A 14,609-nucleotide genomic window follows, 5' to 3' on the forward strand; every position below is an offset into this window, starting at 1 on the left:
ACGATTTTATATGTTAACACCCACATTACAAATACTGTTTGAAATGAAACCCCCAAAACTTGTAATAAGCATAAACAATCACCAACACAAAGAAAAAACTAACGAAACAACAACAACAACAAAACCTTAGCTTCTTTCAATAATAATAACACGTGAAGTAAAATAGATTATTTTTCGTATTTTTTTCAATGGTTAAAGTTTTTATATGTCTTGCATACTCACTAAACCGATGGAACATTTTTCTTGAACTTTTTAAAAAATGTATTTTAGGATTTAGTAGCATATCAATTATTTACTGTACAAAGTTTTAGCATTTTGTTCACGTTGAAATCATTTCATTTTCAGTATAGGCGAAGTAAGCACAATCTTTGATAAGGCTTTTCAACGTTTCATAATTTAATTCTTATTTCAGGTTTATATGCACGTTTGCACTGACGAAACACGTGACGTAAAAATAAAACCCTTGAAACATTTTAATAATAAATCTTTAAATTTGTTCACATTTTGAGAGACAGATACCCGCGGGCATGCACGCATCTATCTTAAAAAAAACACCTTCGAACTACGTTTTGCAATGTTGAAAAACAGTACTTGTACAATTAATATCTGCGGCAAGGCAAGTAATACGGCGGATACACAAAAGGAGAAAAAAAATCGAACATCAGTCAAATAATGCTTTTTCTAACAAATAATATGAAAATAACTTTCATTAACATTAATTGCGTTGCGGAGGTCACGTCGATCTAAAAAAAAAAAAAAAAAGAACTCAAAACCACGTTTTAGTTGAGAAGGTTCTGATTTCGATCTCCTTTAAAACGTCTTAAATTAGATTTGAAGACTAGTCGTGTATTTTCCTTGTGTTTGAAAAGTCCGTCTGATGTCTGGATTATGCTGAGTAGCACTAAAATACTGCCCGGTGCGTTAAAAAAAAAAAAGTCACACCTTCGGCGAAGCGTAAAGCAAAGCGTAAAATCAATCCACAGACTTGAATGAAGTACAGGTTGTTAAAAAGTACACATCTTAATATAGCTGCCTCCACGTTGACAAATATTGTTGGAAATGTACAAAAGAATGACCCACAGGTTCTCTTGGGTTAAGTAAACTGTGACCAAAAGTTGCTGTTATTTTCAGCGTTGCTCGTGCCAAAGTTTGAGCGTAAAATTATTTTTTTAAGCATACTTGAGGAAACGTAAACTATGACGCAACGGGGGCAAATAAGAAGGCAAAACTAAACGCCAATTGACCTCATTTGAAGAATAAGAACAAAACCTCAATTCCGTAGTCAACTTTCTCACGTTTTAAGTGTTATGCTCGTGCGCAAAACCTCACGTGTCAACAACTAACAATCTTTATTTCCCTTTATGTGTCATAGCTCGGCAAGTTCTTTATTTTTTAAAAAGTGAGTTCCTCGGCCCTTTCTGTTTCTCATGCTGTTTTCCGCTCATGTGCGACACATGCGTGCCTGACCCCAAATGGAGCCCTGACCGCCCGTGGAGACGCTTGGCTGTGCGCCCCTGCCCCGTATGCTAAAATCGCCATATTTATGTGCCTGTCACTTTTTCTGCTGCATTCAAAGGAAACACAGGCTGAGCAACGAAATCACATCCAGCTCGTACGTTGCGTAGTGAAGTAAATACAGCCACGCATAGTCACTAAACTCGCACAGAAATACATACTATACACCAAATTGTATTGCCTATATGTTTGTATAGCGCGTTTCATACACAATGTAACTCAGTGCGCTTTACAGGATTAAAAGCATGCAAAAACAAACAAACAAACAAAAAACATTTGATAATATAAAATACAATTGAAACAGCGTTTCGTGAAAAAATATAACTGAAAAGTCGAAGTACTCTAAAATATGCAATTTTTCTGTTAGTAATAAAAACGCGATGAAGTTTGCCAAACATTTAAATAATTACACGCGAGCTTTTATCGCCAAATGTATACGGAACAAAGATAATGCAGTACTGCGGATTGCCTCGAAGCATCGTCCTTGCCGGTAATTTAATTTGATGATTTGAAAAATAATATCGCTACTTCAGTTGTGCTAACACCGTTTGCGTGAACACACAGTACTGGCACAGTTTGAGTACACACGTAGTAGACAGCGCTGAGGTGTTTTTGTGATTCCACATTGACCATATTTTCCCGGGTCACTGTGTTAAATTGCAACCATAAAACACGCCACACGATACAATTACATTAGGCTCCAATACAATAATGACGATCAAACTCCACTGCAACGATGAAAGTGCAAAGCAGGTGAAGTCAGGACTCCTCAAATTACTTTTATTTTTGTGAAATACTTGCAGTTCAATGTGGTTCACAACTGTCCCCATAACACTGTTAATGTTTGCTTTTAAAAAGGAATAAAACAACACATAAATACAGGCAATTAACAAAAATTAAAGAATAAATACAGAGTATTTCTGTCAGCGTGTGAGTGTGTGTGTGTGTATATATATATATATATATATATATATATATATATATATATATATATATATGTGTGTGTGTGTGTAAATATATATGTATGTGTACACGCGTGTAATTGTGTGTGTAGGAGATGTGGCTCAAAACTGTGTAAAACCAGAAGTGTTGACAGAAGTCTTATTCTTTTCCTTTCGGCTTGTCCCGTTTGGGGTCACCACAGCGTGTCATCGTTTTCCATCGAAGCCTATCTCGTGCATCTTCTTCTCTTACACCCACTGTCCTCATGTCCTCCCTCATGTGCAGTTGCACAAGTGTCCCCACCCTCTTACAACTGGGGAAGTGGCTGTGTTCACAATTAACCAATGACAGTCATGTTCACGTCACACGGTCGTGGGCACACACTTGCTACAATGAAATGTCCCTCTGATCATCCCCAAATAAAGTTCAGATGTTCTAGTGGGCTGTTTTTGCTTTCAGTTAGAAACCTGAATGTTTTTCTTGTTCATGTTTCCATCCACCTGGACCAAGCCTTCAGTTCAGGAAGGATTCAGGACTACGTCACCAGATTCAGAGACGCACGCTATTCCTCATCTATGGCAAACGTATAATATAGCCAGTAAAAGTAAAATCTGAATCTCCCTGAAAATCCCTTTCGTTACTCATTATTGTACTTCCTCGATGTAGTGCATGAGGGTTGCTGGTGGGGGCAAGAGGGACACTGCTCCTCAACAGCCGCTCCCAAGTCCTGCCCCTGTGCGCATGCGCCCTGGTGCGTAGCTCCCCCAAAAACCGACTCAGAGGGGCGGGAGTTGGGGGGGCTTGGACGGACTGCTGTGGGGGGGGATGAGGCAAGCAGACAGGACGACAAGATCGTTGGGTAAAAGGTGACTAAGCTCCTCTTGCGGTCTGCATCGACGCGAAAGGAAGAGTTCAAGGCTTGTTCCGAGATGCCCCGTGCAGGAGCGCTCCTGAGAGCACACGCAGGGCCCTCCTGGTGGTGGCTGGCGTTTTTGCTGCTGCCAGTCATCTCCTCCTCTTCCTCCTCTACTTCTTCATCCTACTCCTCTTCCTCCTCCCCGACGTACCAGAGAGCGGCAGCCGGAGGGACTCGGACGGGCTTTCTGGGAAGGACGCTGGTTCTGCTGGACGTCAACACCCGCACTCCGACCCGCGTACTCAACGACAACTTTCTCTCCCTGCAACTGGACCCGTCGATCATCAGTGACGGCTGGCTGGCCTTCCTCAGGTACTTTTTGTGGAATACAATACTTTTTTATACACCTTCAGTTGGTGGTGATTGGAAATTAAATGGAAACAACCAGCGTGCTCATTATTAGAGTAATATTGCATTTCCCCCCACCCGTCGTGTAAAAATACAAAATCACCCGAACCCTTCCGGAAGAGTCGTTTTGGAGTAAATCACCCCCGGGTTCTACTTTATATTTTGAGCTGTGCACTACGAAGAGAACAAATTCCCCCATAATTACAGTTTTGTCACTGTCAAGTCAACGGGAATGTGGAAGCAGTTATTTGAATGTTTAATTTGGAATGGGGGTCGGAAAAAAAAATCAACAAAGACAATGAGACGCTGAATAGTTTTGCATGTTCAAAAAAGGAGTGGGAAGAAGAGGAAAATGAAATCCTCCCTCTCCGTATTGTTCATATTCTACTTACTTCCATGAACTACTCCAACTCTTACTATTCCTATTTATCATCGAGAAGCATGCTTCTGCCAGTAAACCCTAATTAACATTTTGTTTTAGCCACAATTATTAGAAAAGTATAAAGCTTGTTATAAAACGAAACACATTTACGTGTTTCAAATTGAGGTAATATTACTGCACAACGATTGCTCAATGACCGAAGAAAAAACGTTTGTACTCATGACGTATTTGTTTGGGCGAAAAGTGGTAATTAAACTAAATCTACTTGATACTGAACAAGACATGATAAAATGTAAATTGTACATACTACTTTTAAATTATTCCGTTTAAATTGAGGTCATAAATTAGACACATCGGTAGACAAAAATAAATAAATAAATAGATAAAAAGAATATAAACTTTGCAATCATTAGCTCCTTTTTTGGATAGCCCAAACTAAACAAGTGTAAACGATAAAGAAATGTATTTATTTATTTATCTGATTTGACTTAAAAATCTAAAAGTAAGATAAATGACCCGTGACTGAAACGAAGTAGAAGGGTAAAAGAAAAAAAGTAAAAAGTGAACCGAATAACCAAATTTATAGTAAAACCTGTGTCAATTAAGAAAGAACACGCTAATCGAACTACCACAAATAGTAAGATTCACAAAAATGCGAGTAATTTAAATAAAATTGACGACAAGCAAACCGGAAGCACTAATTGAAGTGTGCCCCCCCCCCCCAGCTCTAAACGTCTGGTGACCCTGGCGAGGGGCTTGTCTCCAGCCTTCCTCCGCTTTGGTGGCAAGCGGACCGACTTTCTGCAGTTCAACAACCACAAGAACCTGGCTAAATACAGGGGGCCCGGACCCGACTATTACCTGAAGAACTACGACGACGGTAAAAAAAAAAAAAAAAAAAATCAAAATATTAATAAAACAAAATACACTTCAAGCACGCTTTGTCCTTTTCGCGTGAGCCTCGCCTTTCTCTGCTCACGCTAAGTATTAAACAGTTCGCCCGTGTAACGTTCTTGTAAGTAATTTCTCGGTGTTTAAAGTCATGTTTGACGCGAGGTTGGTTACAGGTGTTGCCGACCGGATCCGCGCTTAGCTTACAGTAGCATGCAGAATTACCTGGGTTAGCGCATTTAAATGTACATATGTGTATCTGCTGTGTTTCTTTTTAAAATGAGAGTGAGTGAAAATAAATTAGACGTGCAATCGTTAAAAAAAAGACATTTTAAGCCGTGACGCTATCTACTGGACATCACAAAATTATGTGGAAAACCGTTCTTATTTACCACGGACATACTTTAGTTAAAAAACTTTGACAAATACGGTAGCTAAATTGACACTGAGGCTTAGAAAGCGGTTATGACATTTGGGTTACTATGACCCAGGGGTTGATTACTGTCTGCCTTATTTACTGTAGTCCCTGTATTGTTATTTGTGCGAATGTTTTTAGGTTACTGTTTGTGTTTTAATGTCCTAAATTCTCCACGAAGATAGATATTTGAAGTAAGGTAGATGTATAAAGTGTCTACCTATCTGTCTGCCAAAAGTGACTGCATGCTGACAGGGTGATTACCACATCTGCCTCCCAGTTCTGAGGTTGGGGGTTTGGATCCGGCCAATCTATATGTGTCCTCTCTGCGTTTGTGTGGGTTTTTATCTGGGTACTCCAGCTTGCTCCCAAATTACACCTCTGAATTGTTAATACTGTAGTTATGAATATCACATCTATTTGTGCCTTGAGACTGGCTGGTGAGGGTGTCTCGTCTAAAGTCAGATGGAATCGGCTCTATCTAACCCATAACCCAAGTGAGAATAAATAGATTACAAGATGTGGTATTGCTCTCTTTTCATATCAGGAGCCGTTTTAGTTTTTATCCAGTCGGTCTTCCAGAGGTCATTATAAAAATAACAGGAAAGACAGAATAAATCTGTTACCCCCAACTTTATTTGGAATATTTGTGGGTTCAATGTTTTTGCTGTGGTTTTATTTGTTCTTTTAAGTGATATAATTTGCAGGGTCAAATGCTGACATGGGTTTTTTTTTTTGCCCATGAGCCGCAGTTTCCCCACCCATGCATTAAAAATGTTCTTTTTAACATTGTTTGCTATTTTTTTGGGGGGGCTCCGGGCCTGCAGATATAGTGCACAGTGACATTGCAATGGACAAGCAAAATGGTTGCAGAGTGGCAAACCACCCCGATATGATGTTGGAGCTGCAACGAGAAAAGGCGGCCAGTACGCATCTCGTACTGCTTAAGGAGCAAGCGTCCAACATCTACAGCAATGTAACGATAACAGGTAGGAGATCCCACGCGCATGTAAAATACGGCTTCTTTTCGAGAGAAACCATGACTTTTGTTGACTTAACATATTTTGCCCTCGACGTATGCGCGCACGCACAGAGAGTTCAAAGCGTGCCAATGTAAACTGTCAGCTTTCAGAATGACAAATGCTAATTGGAGAGCAGGAATGCGGAGATGGGTAGAGGGGTGTTGTAGCTCTGGCTAGTAAACACGCGGACGTTTCTGCTGGTTACAGTTAACTCGAGTTGACCACAGAACTCTGAGAGCTGATTTTTGGGTGGGCTGCCTCTCTTGTATGTTTTTATGATTTGACTCTAGCGGAAACTCTGAACTGCGCAAGATGAGAAATTTGTCTGCGGAAATGGCTCCAGTCTATGGAACTTTTTCAGGAACATGTGTGGTGTTGCGTTGATAGCAGAAACCGCCACGGAGGACTTCAATCCTCTTGTGCTTGCTGGTGAAATGATTGCTCATTGTTATATTGCATATGGCGGCACTGTGGCGTGATTGGTTAGCGCGTCGGCCTCACGGTTATGAGGACCGCGATACAAATCGCGGCCCCGCCTGTGTGGAGTTTGCAGTTTCTCCCCGTGCCTGTGTGGGTTTTCTCTGGCCGCTCTGGTTTACTCCCACATCCCCGAAATATGCATTAATTTGAGACTCTAAATGGTATGATTGTGTGTGTGACGATGTGCCTTACGATTGGCTGTCAACCAATCCAGGTTGTACCCTGCCTCCTGCCCGAAGATAGTCATGATAGGCTCCAGCGCTCCCTTGACCCTTGTGAGGATAAGCGGCTCGGATAATGGATGGTTGGATTATATTCCTTATTATTGCTACAGTGTGCTGGTGTAGGATGCTTTGTGAAAGTGCACAAATGGCAAAGGTGGGTAAATTCCCAATCTTCTGTTGCTGCTCTGGCAACAGTTTTTTGACAGGGGCTATTGACTATATAATGGATGTAAAAGTGTCTGAAGTGTTTCCGCAAAACAGTGTCTGATCCAAGAAAAATACCCCCGAATGCGTGTAGCTTTGGATGTCAGTGGACTTTGAGCAATGAAAAATGGCAGCATCTGATGAAAAATAGACCACAAGTTTTCAAAGTCATTGCTCGGTCGCTTTCCATCCTTAAAAGCATGCAAAATGACAGTTTGGGGAGAGTCAATCTATCCCCGAGGTGTTTTGCAAGCCAAACAGTGCTTGGAAAAGAAGTGTTTAACTCCTGGGTTCAAATAACAACAACAGTGCAAGAAAATCCACAAATGACATGCGTCATGAATGTAAAAGATGATTACAGTCTTAGCCTCAAGAAGATGGATTTAAAGCCAAATGAATTATGGTGGTTTCTTGAAGCAAAATTTGATAAATTGTAGCAAATGAAATAACTCCCAATTTCACATTAATAGTCCTCTGTGCGGAATGTTTCCAGTATGTTTATAATAATACACAGAGTATCTCTCTCTACTGGAAAAGAGAGACTGCCTGAGCGATAGTCAGATGTATCCAACTCCATTTTCACATTTTACCTTGTATAACAGTCCCTGCCATTTACTGGGCACTACTTCACCTGTAGACTTCCATTTCACATTTTTTTTCCTAAACAATTTTCTCAAGACGTGAAGTGAATTAATTATTTCCAGATCCAAAATATGTGAATTTTCGAACTTTTATTCGCGCTACAAGCCAGTAAAGGCCAAGTATAAATACAAGTCACCATCATATAACCTCAGTAAAACTTCTCGGGCATTGACACCTGATGTACGTAATGTGGCACAGGAAGATGCTTGCTTACTGGTCATTTATAGACTAGTCATTGGCTATAATATCTTCATCTGTGTGGTAATATGGTATCATCTACTTTGTAAAATCTATTTGTGTTTATTGTGTATATAGTTAGGGCTGCAACGGTTATACGAATAACTCGAGTAATTCGATTCACAAAAAGGTTGAAGTAAAATAGCTGCCTCATTGCTTTCAATGGATCATTCTTCAACACATTAATTTTACTGCAGTTGGATACACCACTGCGTGTAGAAATAAGTTGTCGCGGTGGAATCAAGACGGATAAAGACACAGTGATAGCGTCCAAAGTTTGGGCTCATTTCACACACACACGCACACACACACACGCACAGGCGCACGTGCACATGCACATGCACGTGCACACACACACACACACACACACAAAACAGACTAAGTGCAATCTGTACCAAACCAGCATGTGGGCAATTGTCAACAGGTTCAATGTCAGATAATTTGATATTGCCTATACCATCAAGACGTAACATAATTGTCATGGTAAAAAATAGATAAGGCTGCCGGTGCACTTTTATTAGACAAAAAGTACAAAAACTAGAACGTCACCAACAAAGGCTGCCCATGCCCGCAACTCGTGCCGAGTCAGTCAAGACGTGACTGGCTGACAGGTTAGTCCCCCGCAAATTCTTCACTCTTTCGCAAACACGCACGTAACTCACCACGGCAGGCCCGGTTTTTTAAATCCATACAAATGCAAAAGTCACAGAAATTACCATCCAACGTGCGGATAGTGATCCCAATGTCACAAAAATAATACCTCCGCCTCACATATGCATATTATCGTGTTTGATAATGACTATCTATTTTTAGCTGATTACTTATAGAATCGTTTGAATAATCAACTAAATACTCTATTCTTAAAGGTATTCAACAGCTTTAGCCATATGTAATTGATAATTTAATTTGTAATATAATAATAGAATTCATTTTTAAACTAGAACTTTTGAGGCTTACTTTTTTTACTTGAGTGATTTATCAGTACATAGTGGTTGGTTTCAAGTCCACACCTGTTATGGTAAAAACTCTGTCCAAATGGACCAAATTTAAAAGGCAAGTAGGAAATATTCTTCTTCAATAATAATAGTGATGGGATTATACACAAATATTGACGCAGTGTGAGATATGATCTTCATGTCTCCCTGTTGTATGTTTTTTTCCCCACATACCTCGAGCATTGTGTTTCAGTTTAATTACGTCCCGAGTGAGTATTGCGTCCTCATTGGTGTGATGATATGATCAAGTTGCAATACATAGTGTGCAACATTCATGACTTTTGAGATCACATTTTTCCATCCAAAGCTGATCTGCTGTGTTTTGGTGGACTGGAGACAATTCAACTAATTAGCTTGATCCTTCCCTCCCACCATCTCTTTGTCCCTCATATTTTATTACACTATAAAGTTACTGAATTGAGAACATAGTAAATTAGTTAACATTTGAATTCATTTCTTGTGTTTTGAATTAGCTATTTAATTAGCATAATATTCAAATAGGTTGTTTACATTAGTGTAGTATGTTGTTGTTGTATTTTTTTGTACTTGCTTTTATTTTGGCTTGTTTTGCCTCCGCTTCATCCAGTCACGTCAGCATTGTAAGTGAGAAATGGTTCTCAATCACATTACGTAGTTAAGTAAATAGATTAAATTGAAAAAAATAATGAAAATTTTTATATTGACATTCCCTGTGACGCTAAATGGAATTATGAGAAGAAAACTTTGAAAAGAATACTGTATTTATAAGTAAATGTATGGGATGTCACCACAAACATTTGTCATTGGTTACATTAAAGTGATTTGTTTTTCTTTTTTACTTTAAAAAATTGATCAGTGGTTGTTACTGATGACATATTCTACACCTTTGTATGGCTTAAGGAAGATTTCATAGTGGCACCAGTCACTCTGGAACTGATATCTATTTCCATTAATCTCTCTGGGAAAAATTGTCGAAAGGAGATCAGCCAGGATCCTTCAATGCGTCGTGTTGAACCTTGTGAGTTTCCAATGTTCATTGAAGAAGAAGTTGGGGTAAAATATCTTGAAAGTGACACGTGAGTATCGTCAATGTTTGCTTGGAGGTCTAAAGATTACATGTAGCTTAACTTGTGTAAACAGGCATTAGTGTTAAAACCTCACATCTTTGTGGTGGAAAGAGTAATAAGGGTATGGGGCTTAAGGGAGGTGTTTCAATATGGTCTGGTAACAATTAGCTAAGATCCCAAGTGTGTGTGTTTGCGTATAAGTGAGTGTGTGAATAAGCAGGTGGTGTTTTAAAGATATTTTTAACAGCTCTGCTCCATCTCTTTTCTACTCACAACTGTTTGACTTTTGACCCAGGCTTGTTAGAGCTATCACTAATCGTATCCATACAGACGCATGCACACGCGCGCACACACACACACACACACACTGGGCAAATAGGCTGAGGCTGGACAAGGTCATGGTCGGTGTCATTTGGTGTCCTTTTTACTGTCCTCCACCTCACACCTCTTCCCTAATTACCACCCATGTTTACTGTTATCGTAGCGCTGTATATTGTGACTTCATGTGAAAGTCTTAATGTTTATTTGACTCCCCGGAGAATGAGGTGGTCAGGCTGCCAACCAGTCACCTCAAAGGCTCTGACTGTGTGTTTAAGACTCATAAGATAAACTCAAAGAATCTAGGAATTTTCTCTTCTGTTATTCTTGTCGTCAGTCAATATTTCATCAAAAGCAAATCTCTTAGGACCACGGAAACCTGAGAACCAAAAATCGTTATAGGATGTTATCTATGTGCCGTACTGCTCTCTACAAGACCCATGACAAACAGGTCCTAGGTGAGGGACCAGACAAAGTATGGCGAGAAGACTCCAACGGAAAAAAAAAAAGCAAAATAAACAAAAAGATCGAGGGTTTCTTTGCCCGGATCAAGGTAACCGGGGCCGCCCTCTGTAGCCCGGCCTGGAGGTCGGGGTCAAAGGCGAGCATCTGGTGGCCGGGCCTGCACCCATGGGCCCGGCAAGGCACCGTCTGAAAGAGTAATGTGGATCCCCCTTCCCATCAGCTCACCACCTGTGGGCGTCAGGTGCAGTGCGAGCTCGGTGGCGGCCGAAAGCTGGGACCTTGGAGATCCGATCCCCAGCTACAGAAGCTGTCTCCAGGGACGTGGAACATCACGTCTCTGGCAGGGAAAGACCATGAGCTGGTGTGTGAGGTCGAGAAGTTCTGTTTAGATATAGACATACTCTCCTCCAAAGACGGGTTGGGTTCTGGTACCAATCCTCTTAAAAGGGGTTGAACTCTGTTCCATTCTGGAGTTGCCCATGGTGAAAGGTGCCAAGCAGGTGTGGGTATCCCTTTTACTCCCCGGCTCGGCGCCTGTAAGTTCAGGATGAGAAGGTCGCCTCCCTCCACCTTTGAGTGGGGGAACGGATTCTGACTGTTGTTTGTGCCTATGTGCCAAACACCAGTTCAGCGTGCCCACCCTTTTGGAATTAGAACCTCCAAATTTGAGACCATGGTCCTCAGTCGGAAAAAGGTGGCATGCCCTCTCCAGGTCGGGGATAAGATCCTGCCCCTAGTGGAGGAGTTAAAGTATCTTAGGGTCTTGTTCACAAGTGAGGGAATATTGGAACAAGAGATTGATTGAGATCGGTGCAGCATCTGCGGTGATGCGGACTTTATATTGGTCTGTTGTGTTACAGAAGGAGCTAACCTGAAAGGTGAAACTATTTACCAGTAAATCTACTTTCCTATCCTCACTTATGGTCATGAGGTGTTTGTTGTGATCGAAAGAACAAGATTTTGAAGACAAACGGCCGAAATGAGTTTCCTCCGCTGGGTGTCCGGGCCAACCCTTAGAAACAGGCTGAGAAGCTCGGTCATTCGGGAGGATGTCAGAGTAGAGCTGCTGCTCCTCCACATTGAACGGAGCCGAATGAGGTGGTTGGGGCATCTGATTCAGATGATGCTTCCCTGGTTAGGTGTTCCGGGCACGTCCCACTCGGAGGAGATCCCGGGGATTACACAGGACACGCTGGAGGGATTACATCTTTCTGCTTGATGAAACTGCTGGGGAGAGGGAACGTCCCCGCGAAAGCTACTGCCACTGTGACCCAACTTTGGGTAAGTGGTAGAAAATGGATGGATGGATAGTTTGTTAGTTAGTTGGATATGGAGGTAGAGGGGGCGCTGTGACCAGCCTGTCCCACCGGGGCTAGCAGGGGAGAAACTGAGCAGAAACTGCAAACGAAGGCTTGAAATCCCTTTGTATGTCGGGTCTGGCCGGAGCAGGTCCTGTGGAACGCCCGTTGGGAGGCTATACAGGTGATCGAAGCGAAGTCACAGGGAAAAGGATGCTTCCCACGGTGTGAGTCAGAGTGAAGTGACCAGGCTTCACAAGGCTCCCAGGAAGAAACACCACAGATGTACCTGGTCTTTGTCCCGTGATGTTGTTGTTCCGGAATATGCAGCAAATCTGCTGTAATATTAAAAGTGACCAGCAGAGAGATCTGTTTGTATACCTACTGCATTTCCTATTTCGCTCTTTAGAATGAAATTGCTCGGTACGCAGCTGTTGCATGTGTGGATGAGGTGCATTTAGGGACACTGCATAAATGACAGTGAACAGTACATAATTGTAAAAATGGATAACTTGGAAAATTATGATTTGTATCAGAATGCTTAAGTTAAAACACTGTATGATCACACTTTGATAAAATGGAATTTATTGTGTTTTGTAATATAGAAAAAGATACATTGTTTTTTTTAATACAGTCGACTACAGCTGCTAAGAATGTAGTTATCAGTGTCCTTTCACTATCATTCCTGCTATACTGTGTTTTTGTTTGCACAATAATGACAAAAGTCCTGTTTTTGTTTTAATTCGTAATTAAAAAAAAAGACCATTCAGTCATGTCTTTCCTCATGGTTTTGAAACTGGAGGGTGAAAGATACAGCCTATTAGTGTGGACAGAATGGGTGGCAACAATGGAGAAGCACCTTCTTGGCATGTTTCCATTCCATCTAAAGAATGTTGAAGAGGCACTATTCTCCGTGATTGGAGTTGCATTCTAAAATTTACATTTTAGGAGAAGCGGTGAGTAACATTTGTGTGCAGTAGACAAAAGATGAGAACGCAGCAGCAAGATAACCTCTTTGAGTCAGGATAGTCAGACTTTTATGAGCTGAATATTTGAGGGCTCCAATGAGTATACATTTTATTGATACGCTGGTTAGAGGCTTTAAATTGAAGAGCAATGTTTTTTGTTGTTGGATGAATCAGTAGTTGGCTTTATACCCCAGCAGATGTTAGTAAACATTAAACTCCTTTCCTTTTTCTCTCTTTCTCAGTCTGATCTCACATCGATGGTATCATGTGTTGTTAATGTTTACAGCCTTTCATCAGTCGTTACGTTTAACTAAACATGATACGGAGTACATCAGACGCTAATACCCAAGTCTTACTCTTTGACCTGATGCTAACGTGCAGCCATCAACGATAGAAAGCCTGAATGCTGAGACCCGCTGGACTCAACAGAAGAGGAATATGATAAGATTGACAATTCGGCATTGCTGAACAGTTGTGGCCGAGCATTTGTTTGAGAAACTAAACTTATCACGCGGTTGTGCTGCATCTACCATTAGTTTTCAATTTAGTTTGTGGAGGGTGTGATGTTTATGAATTGTAATATGGCACTCAAAACATTTACATTACATTTTACTACCATCATAGATTTTATGGTGACTAAACCAGACATGATCATGGATATGTTTTCCAATTCCAGCTCGACTTATCCTTCCTAGGATTACAGAAACGTCTAATTGGTAATAATAATGCACACACATATGCATATGGCAAATGTGCAACAGCTAAAATGAGTCCTCCCGTGACAGATAAGATTGATGTCAACACTAAACATACGAAAACAGTTCAAAAGAAAGCAGAAGAGTTAAAAAAAAAGACCAGTATTCATTTAAAGAGGTAAGGTCGGGGGAATTCTGTGAACATCTGTGAAGAGCTTGGACATATTGTCTTCAGAATGAATTGGCAACTCTCTGTGGTCACATGGACCAATCGTTTTTCTGTTATTACTCAATGAACACAAACCATGTTTCCTTCTAAGAGTGGGAATTCATGCTCATTCCACAGTTGGTTTGTTGTCATCATTTTGGGACACTGCTGCTCACCTTTACAGATTTGGGTCTCTGTCATTAATCGATGTTACCTTGGTGTGTGGCAACAAACGCACATTAATTGTGACTGGAAATGTGATTGGGCATCTGTTTTCTGGTGCTCCAGTTGCTTTAGAACTCCTTGAAACACATCTATCTCACTTCTAAAGGCAGGTTTGGACCAGTTGTATTTTGATTCATTCATACCCTTCTTCTTTTCCCTTCGGCTTGTCCCGT

The 14,609-nt window shown here is 41.0% G+C and overlaps 1 protein-coding gene across 1 annotated transcript in view; it reads left to right on the forward strand.

Annotated features, from left to right (window-relative positions):
* The first annotated feature begins 3,386 nt into the window (after positions 1–3,386).
* The window catches only part of hpse2 (heparanase 2), a 50,879-nt gene continuing 39,656 nt past the window's right edge, over positions 3,387–14,609 (forward strand). The window contains exons 1-3 of the mRNA XM_061837754.1: positions 3,387–3,685; positions 4,829–4,983; positions 6,237–6,398. Of these exons, the coding sequence (XP_061693738.1) occupies positions 3,387–3,685; positions 4,829–4,983; positions 6,237–6,398 (616 nt within the window). The remainder of the gene's footprint in view (positions 3,686–4,828; positions 4,984–6,236; positions 6,399–14,609) is intronic.

This window comes from Syngnathoides biaculeatus, chromosome 12 (assembly GCF_019802595.1).
Source record: "Syngnathoides biaculeatus isolate LvHL_M chromosome 12, ASM1980259v1, whole genome shotgun sequence".
Lineage (NCBI taxonomy): Eukaryota > Metazoa > Chordata > Actinopteri > Syngnathiformes > Syngnathidae > Syngnathoides > Syngnathoides biaculeatus.